We start from the raw sequence: 9,326 nt of genomic DNA, 5'->3' as shown, positions 1-9,326 counted from the left end.
CTCGGTGTCCTTGATGAGTGTTTCACCGTTCTTGGCCAGCAGTGGGGTGGGGCCTTGGGAGTTTGGACTGTAAGTGGCCTTGACGACGATGAAGAATCCTCGCCTATCGTGGCTGTCGGCCAGTTGTTGTACCTCCTGTGCTTTCTCCATTCACCACTTGTTCTTTAGGTCCCGGATTTTTTGTTGGACCTCAGCCTTGAGCCGTCTGCAACGTTGCTTTGCTGCTCCCAAATTGGGTTATTGCTTGAGGCTCAGAAATGCTATGTGCTTGCGATCTACTAGTTTTTGGATTTCCTGATCATTTTCATCAAACCAGTCCTGATGTTTTCTGGTTGAGTGACCAAGTGTCTCTTCACAGGCACTGGTTATAGAGGCCTGGAGAGCAGACCAAGCGCTATGGGGATTAAGCATCTCAGGGACATCAAGGCACGACATACTAGCTGTGAGGCGCTGGCTGTATAGGGCTCTCTTAGCTGGGTCTTTAACTGCCCCGGCATTGACTTTTTTGCGGCACTGCTTCTGCTGTCCCCTCTGCTTTGGGGCTATGTTAATGTTGATGATGGATCGGATTAGGCGATGGCCCGTCCAGCAGTCGTCAGCTCCTGTCGGTGCGGGTGATGCGCACATCCTTGTGATCCCTGGCTCGGACGATGACATAGTCGAGCAGGTGCCAGTACTTGGAGCGAGGGTGTTGCCACGATGCCTTGTATTTGTCCCTCTGGCGGAACAGGGTGTTAGTGATAAGAAGTTCATGTCCTAGACATTTTGTCAGGAGTAGGGTACCGCTGGAGTTGGCTTTCCCTACCCCCTCTCTGCCAATCACGCCTCCCAGAGGGCTGTGTCTTTTGCTGACCCTGGCATTAAAGTCACCTAGGAGGATCAGTTTGTCGCCCATGGGGACACGAGACAGGGATGTCTTGAGGTTGAAATAAAAACCCTCTTTAGCCTCATCCGTTGCATCGAGTGTTGGGGCATACACACTGATGACTGTGGCGCATTGGTTCCGGGACAGGGTAAGACGAAGTGTCATGAGGCGTTCGTTAACCCCGCAGGAGTCTTTGAGGCAGTCGACCAGCTCATTTTTGATGGCAAAGCCGACTCAGTGAAGGCAGCGTTCTTCCTCTGGTTTTCCTTTCCAGAAGAAGGTGTAGCCTGCACCTTGTTCCTTGAGCTGACCTTACCCTGCCCGCCGAGTCTCACTTAGGGCGGCGATGTCGATGTCAAAACGTCTAAGTTCCCGGCAACTATGGCAGTGCGGCGTTCCGGCCTGTTGCTGTTGGGATTGTCCATGAGGGTCCTGGCATTCCAGGTCCTGAACATATTAACTAAGTGGAAGATGCCTGTGCGTGAGTTCTTTTAAATTGGGGTGGCCACTGCACACCGGCTTAGCTGAGCAAATGTCTTGGTCCAGTGGCAAAGGGGTCCAAGGCAACTGGAGACCAGGCACTGCTGTATAAGCCTAAATGCCTACGGCGAGGTGTGGCGCTATTGATGGTTGGTGGTCCGAGGCTTGGTTGGGGGGCAGGCATTAGGAAGGTCAGCTGTCTCCTACACCCCCCTCTAACTCTCTCTCCCAAATACCCTCTCCCTCTCCCCTACATATCTCTCTCTCTCTCCCCTACACCCCCTCTCGCTCTTACACCCACTCTCTCTCCCCTACAACCCCCCCCTCACCACCCCCCCCACTTCTCGCCTCAACTAAATGGCCATTCTTCACGTGAGCCTAAACAACGAGTTTCAGCAACTGTTCAGACTGTGGTAGTCGGATAGCTGGAAAAACCTTTTAATCACAACTGTCTGAGAGTACATTAATGCACAAGGGGAAGATTTCCTCAGAGCAATTAACGGTGTGGTGAGTCGCCTTGAACCGCTGCAATCCGGGCGGTGATGGTACTCCCACAATGCTGCTAGTTCCAGGATTTTAATCCAGTAATGCTGAGGGACCGGCAATATATTTCCAAGTCAGGATAGTGTGAGACTTGGAGGGTTGTGGTGTTCCCATGTGTCCTTCCAGGTGGTGGAGGTCACGGGTTTGTCAACAACAGTTAGTTTCAGCTACCAACAAAAGGACCTCATGGGGTGGATTTGACCCATTGGGCCACAAGTCCTGTTTGTACATGAGTCATGACGGTGGGTGCTGTCCTACCAGTGCACAGAGAGGAGATGCATAGCTAACTAAAGATGTGCTTCAAATGGACTTAGTTACCAATGCCTAGCTTTCATTTATTTAAACAAACTTAAAAAATAATCAAGTCTTCTTCATTCTTACCGGTGTCTCCATCTCCTCAGTCTGAATGGGCTGTGTGGTCTTGACCTGCTCCTGTGCCATTAAAGCCAGGAGCTTGTGGATCACTTGGACATCTTTCAACACTGCTTGTAGATTAACGGTTTGGCCATTGGTGAACATCTGGTCTCCAAGCCGATTAATTGGACGAAACCTGCCGAATGCACAGACACCCAAATCACACTGAAAATCTTTTGTGGCATTTTATACCAATAGCACAAGAAACGTGCTTCTTCCCACCTCTATAAAAATGACTCAAACGTTATAACAATTCTTATGGTCTGTGGACCTGCAATTACATGTTTTTTTAAGAAAGTGCTGTTAAACTAAATTACCACTTTAAAATACTTTTTGATTGTCAACTTGTCCCTTTGAAGTAGTCTTACCTGGAAGGAGGTACGACCACGAGATCGAGGAAAAACATGTCTAGGTTCCAGCTGGTCTTTGTACTTCCATGTATTCCCAAGCCGGGAAATAGATATTTCAGGAAGAAGCCTAAGGGAAAAGATGGATTGGTTACAATGAAGGATGTGGGTGCATATTTTGCATGTACCATTATTTCCCTGGGCTTTCTTTGCATGTACATCAGAAACTACCAAAGGTTTCTCAGTAAAACTGCTTTTGAATTCCTATAGTCACATTTCAATTTGAGTGTTCTGTTTATGAACAGCCCACACATCTGGACTGGGCAGCACTGTGGGTTAGTACATTATCTTCTGACTGTCATGATGCAGATTTGAATTCAGCCCAGACCGATGATATGAATTTCTCCTATCTACACTTGCTCCAAGGGCCCTACATGAGCTGAATTTGGATATCCCAATCCAGTTCCTGGTGCATGTGCATAATGTAAGACACTAATTTGGCACAACTGAAAATTTCACTCAGGCCACAAGGATGGTTGGTTGGGAAGTAGATGAATTTCACTAGTACACACTGCACCCAACTTGTGCCATACCTGAATTGGGTGCTCTCCATGTCACAATGAGTGCAAAGTGTTCAACTCCTCAACAAGGATATTACTGGCCTTGAAGTGCAAAAAATAAAATACCCCATCGAAGGACTGTACAAAAACATCTTTCTCATAAATAGCAAGCAGTACAAGACAAAATCTTTTTTGCTGAAAGCCAAAGCAACTTAATTAATGTATAACCTGTCACAGAAAATTACACAATGCTTGGCTTTGGCTCTCCCGTTGCAATGTCAGGTTACTGGATCGGCCTCAGCTGCAGTATTGTGGACAATTCTGCACAACACACGTCAGGAAAGATGTAACTTTGGCAGTTTATCAGGAGATGAGATGGTTACCAGGGTTGAAGGACTTCAGTTATGAGCAGAGGTTAGGACTGTTCTCCTTGGAAATTGAAGGTTAAGAGGTGACCTAATAGAGATTTTTTAAAGAGTAGACAGAGAAAAACTATTCCCTCTGGTAAGTGGGTCAATAGCCGGAGGTCTTAGATTCAAAATCATTGGCAAAAGATTAGAGGGGAGATGAGGAGAATTTTTTTACACTCAGAGTTGAAAAGGAAGCTGATTTTATAAAAAATTTTGAAAGGAAGTAGGAAGGTTACATGAGGTTAAAAAACTTACAAGGTTACGGACAAAAAGCAGGGATGTCGGACTAAGCACAACTGCTCCAAAAGCCAGCACAGGCACGCCAGGCCGAATGGCCTCCTTCTGTGCTGTAAGTTTCTATGATTCTATGTCCCTCTCCCCACTTCTTCCACTCTTCCTTAGCTCCTCCCAAGTTTCCTCCTCCCTGCCTCTTTCATCAGTTCGGGATTCTTCTCGCACTGTCCTGCTCATCCCTCCATAGAATCATAGAAGTTTACAGCACAGAAGGAGGCCATTTCGGCCCATCGGTGTCCGCGCCGGCCAACAAGAGGCTATCCAGCCTAATCCCACTTTCCAACTCGAGGTTCGTAACTCTGCAGGTTACGACACTTCAAGTGCACATCCAAGTACCTTTTAAATGTGGTGAGGGTTTCTGCCTCTACCACCCTTTCAGGCAGTGAGTTCCACACGCCCACAACCCTCTGAGTGAAGAACTTTCCCCTCAAATCCCCTCTAAACCTTCTACCAATTATTTTAAATTTATGCCCCCTGGTTGCTAACCCCTCTGCTAAGGGACATAGGCCTTTTCTATTCACTATAGCTAGGTCCCTCATAATTTTATACACCTCAATCAGGTCTCCCGTAAGCTTCCTCTGTTCCAAGGAAAACAAACCCAGCCTATCCAATCTTTCCTCATAGCTAAGATTCTCCACTCCCGGCAACATCCTCATAAATCTCCTCTGTGCCCTCTCCAGTGCAATCACATCCTGCAGATGAGGCAAGAGTCAGGAGTTCTGCTATACCCTATTTCATATAGACCAATGGAGTGAAGCTGGGTCAGGGCAATGCCACCACACTAGAATACAAACTACAAAAAGCCTCTAAATACGAGTGGTCTATCGAAACTAAAAGTACACGTGAGTTAAATTAAAATACGATGATCATGGTCGACGGTGCAACCAATATGCTGCCATGTCCACTGGTCATGGAAGGCTTCAGGTCGTCACCGCGTGACCTCTTTCCAGGGTCATTCAGGCACGCACAAGGCTTCAGAAGAGTGGCAACAAGCAGTCGGAGCGACCTTTCTTGCGACCTGCAGATGTCAGTTTTAGCCAGGCTCAGGAACAGACCCACTGGGAACTCCTCAGATTTGCTGACCGCGTGACCGAAGGTGAGAAATATGGGGGCCAAAATGTAACCAAAAAATTAAGTGCAGGCCCTTAAGATAGTGAAAGAGGGACTGGACCTCTGGTACTGCAAGATGGTCACATACATAGGCCACAACTGGACATACATAGGATTACATAGGACATACGGTCCAAACTGTCCATGCCGGCGATTATGTTCCACTCGAGCTTCCTCCTGTCTTTCTTCATCTAAATCTATCAGCATAACCCTCTATTCCCTTCGCCCTCATATGCTTGTCCAACCTCCCCTTAAATGCATCTATACTATTCGTTTCAACCACTCCCTGTGGTAGCGAGTTCCACATTCTCACCACTCTCTGGGTATAGAAGTTTCTTCTGAATTCCCTATTGGGTTTCTTGGTGACTATCTTATATTGATGGCCTTCAATTATGCTTTTCCCCACAAGTGGAAACATTCTCTCTGTATTCACTCTATCAAAACCTTTCATAATTTTAAAGACCTCTATTAGGCTACCCCTCAGCTTTTTTCAAGAGAAGAGACCCAGCCTGTTCATTCTTTCCTGATATGTATACTGTTGCATTTCTGGTATCATCCTTGTAAATCTTTTCTGCACCCTCTCCAGTGCCTCTATATCCTTTTTATAATATGGCGAACAGAACTGTACGCAGTACTCCAAGTGTGATCTAACCAAGGCTCGATACATTTCCCTACTTTTCAATTCTATACCTCTAGCTTTTTTTATGGCCTTGCTAACCTGTGACTCAACTTTTAGTGATTTGTGTATTTGTACTCCGAGGTCCCTTTGTTCCTCTACCCCACCTCGACTCGGACTCTCCAAATAATAAGTGAACTCCCTATTCTTCATACCAAAATGAAATACCTCATATTTATCTGTGTTGAACTTCATTACATTATTTATTTCATTGCATTGCATAAGGTCATGCAGCCGTGATATCTGTAAAATGGGGAAACATAGAAACATAGAAAATAGGTGCATAAGAACATAAGAATTAGGAACAGGAGTAGGCCATCTAGCCCCTCGAGCCTGCTCCGCCATTCAATAAGATCATGGCTGATCTGGTCGTGGACTCAGCTCCACTTACCCGCCCTCTCCCCGTAACCCTTAATTCCCTTATTGCTTAAAAATCTATCTATCTTTGACTTGAAAACATTCAATGAGCCAGCCTCAACTGCTTCCTTGGGCAGAGAATTCCACAGATTCACAACCCTCTGGGAGAAGAAATTCTTTCTCAACTCGGTTTTAAATTGGCTCCTCCGTATTTTGAGGCTGTGCCCCCTAGTTCTAGTCTCCTCCACCAATGGAAACAACCTCTCTGCCTCTATCTTGTCTATCCCTTTCATGATTTTAAAAGTTTCTAGAAGATCACCCCTCATCCTTCTGAACTCCAAGGAGTAAAGACCCAGTCTACTCAATCTATCATCATAAGGTAACCCCCTCATTTCTCGAATCAGCCTAGTGAATCGTCTCTGTACCCCTTCCAAAGCTAGTATATCCTTCCTTAAGTACTGCACGCAGTACTCCAGGTGCGGCCTTACCAATACCTTATACAGTTGCAGCAACACCTCCCCGCTTTTGTACTCCATCCCTCTCGCAATGAAGGCCAACATTCCATTTGCCTTCCTGATTACCTGCTGCACCTGCAAACTAACCTTTTGGGATTCACGCACAAGGACCCCCAGGTCCCTCTGCACCGCAGCATGTTGTAATTTCTCCCCATTCGAATAATATTCCCTTTTACTGTTTTTTTTTCCCAAAGTGGATGACCTCACACTTTCCGACATTGTATTCCATCTGCCAAACCTTAGCCCATTCGCTTAACCTATCCAAATCTCCTTGCAGCCTCTCTGAGTCCTCTGCACAACCCACTTTCCCACTAATCTTAGTGTCATCTGCAAATTTTGTTGCACTACACTCTGTCCCCTCTTCCAGATCATCTATGTATATTGTAAACAGTTGTGGTCCCAGCACTGATCCCTGTGGCACACCACTAACCACTGATTTCCAACCGGAAAAGGACCCATTTATCCCGACTCTCTGCTTTCTGTTCGCCAGCCAATTCTCGATCCATGCTAATACATTTCCTCTGACTCCGCGTACCTTTATCTTCTGCAGTAACCTTTTGTGTGGCACCTTATCGAATGCCTTTTGGAAATCTAAATACACCACATCCATCGGTACACCTCTATCCACCATGCTCGTTATATTCTCAAAGAATTCCAGTAAATTAGTTAAACATGATTTCCCTTTCATGAATCCATGCTGCGTCTGCTTGATTGCACTATTCCTATCCAGATGTCCCGCTATTTCTTCCTTAATGATAGTTTCAAGCATTTTCCCCACTATAGATGTTAAACTAACCGGCCTATAGTTACCTGCCTTTTGCCTGCCCCCTTTTTTAAACAGAGGCGTTACATTAGCTGCTCTCCAATCCGCTGGTACCTCCCCAAAGTCCAGAGAATTTTGGTAGATTATAACAAATGCATCTGCTATAACTTCCGCCATCTCTTTTAATACCCTGGGGTGCATTTCATCAGGACCAGGGGACTTGTCTACCTTCAGTCCCATTAGTCTATCCAGCACTACCTCCCTAGTCATAGTGATCATCTCAAGGTCCTCCCTTCCCACATTCCTATGACCAGCAATTTTTGGCATGGTTTTTGTGTCTTCCACTGTGAAGATGGAAGCAAAATAATTGTTTACGGTCTCAGCCATTTCCACATTTCCCATTATTAAATCCCCCTTTTCATCTTCTAAGGGACCAACATTTACTTTAGTCACTCTTTTCCGTTTTATATATCAGTAAAATTTACTATCTGTTTTTATGTTTTGCGCAAGTTTACCTTCGTAATCTATCTTCCTTTCTTTATTGCTTTTTTGTCATTCTTTGCTGTTGCTTAAAATCTTCCCAATCCTCTAGTTTCCCACTAACCTTGGCCACCTTATACGCATTGGTCTTTGATTTGATACTTTCCTTTATTTCCTTGGTTATCCACGGCTGGTTATCTCTTCTCTTGCCGCCCTTCTTTTCCACTGGAATATATTTTTGTTGCACATTATGAAAGAGCTCCTTAAAAGTCCTCCACGGTTCCTCAATTGTGCCATCGTTTAGTCCTCGTTTCCAGTCTACTTTAGCCAACTCTGCCCTCATCCCACTGTAGTCCCCTTTGTTTAAGCATAGTACGCTCGTTTCTGACACAACTTCCTCATCCTCAATCTGTATTACAAATTCAACCATATTGTGATCACTCATTCCGAGAGGATCTTTTACGAGGAGATCGTTTATTTTTCCTGTCTCGTTACACAGGACCAGATCCAAAATGGCTTACTCCCTTGTAGGCTCTGTTACATACTGTTCTAAGAAACAATCCCGTATGCATTCTATGAATTCCTCCTCCAGGCTACCCCCTGCGATTTGATTTGACCAATCGATATGTAGGTTAAAATCCCCCATAACTACTGTCGTTCCTTTTTCACATGCCTCCATTATTCCCTTGATTATTGCCCACCCCACCATGAGTAGGCCATTCGGCCCTTCGAGCCTGCAACACCATTCAATATGATCATGGCTGATCACGCATTTCAGTACCCCATTCCTGCTTTCTCTCCATATCCCTTGATCCCTTTAGCTGTGAGGGCCACATCTAACTCCCTTTTGAATATATCTAACGAACTGGCCCCAACAACCTTCTGTGGTAGAGAATTCCACATGCCCACAACTCTCTGAGTGAAGACGTTTCCCCTCATATCGGTCCCAAGTGGCTTCCCCTTATCCTTAGACTGTGAACTCTGGTTCTTGACTTCCCCAACATCGGGAACATTCTTCCTGCATCTAACCTGTCCAATCCTTTCAGAATTTTATATGCTTCTATGAGATCCCCTCTCTCTTCTAAATTCCATTGAATACAAGCCCAGTTGATCCAGTCTTCCTTCATATGTCAATCCTGTCATCCCGGGAATCAGTCTGGTGAACCTTCGCTGCACTCCCTCAATAGCAAGAATGTCCTTCCTCAGATTAGGGGACCAAAACTGTGCACAATATTCAAGGTGTGGCCTTACCAAGGCCCTGTACAACTGTAATAAGACCTCCCCTGCTCCTATATTCGAATCCTCTCGCTATGAAGGCCAACATGCCAATTGCCTTCTTCACCGCCTGCTGCAACTGTATGCCAACCTTCAATGACTGATGTACCATGACACCCAGGTCTCGTGGCACCTCCCTCTTTACCAATCTGTCACCATTTTCAGATAATAATCAGCCCTCCTGTTTTTACCACCAAAGTGGATAACCTCACATTAATCCACATTATACCGCATCTG

The 9,326-nt window shown here is 45.6% G+C and overlaps 1 protein-coding gene across 1 annotated transcript in view; it reads right to left on the bottom strand.

The window, feature by feature from the left end:
• Positions 1–237: 237 nt before the first annotated feature.
• Positions 238–9,326, bottom strand: part of polr1a (RNA polymerase I subunit A) — a 56,592-nt gene continuing 47,503 nt past the window's right edge. The window contains exons 8-10 of the mRNA XM_070859673.1: positions 2,671–2,779; positions 2,270–2,438; positions 238–375 (exon numbers count right to left, since the gene is read on the bottom strand). Of these exons, the coding sequence (XP_070715774.1) occupies positions 238–375; positions 2,270–2,438; positions 2,671–2,779 (416 nt within the window). The remainder of the gene's footprint in view (positions 376–2,269; positions 2,439–2,670; positions 2,780–9,326) is intronic.

Source organism: Pristiophorus japonicus, chromosome 2 (assembly GCF_044704955.1).
Source record: "Pristiophorus japonicus isolate sPriJap1 chromosome 2, sPriJap1.hap1, whole genome shotgun sequence".
NCBI lineage: Eukaryota > Metazoa > Chordata > Chondrichthyes > Pristiophoridae > Pristiophorus > Pristiophorus japonicus.
This window is presented reverse-complemented; position numbering and strand designations above follow the sequence as displayed.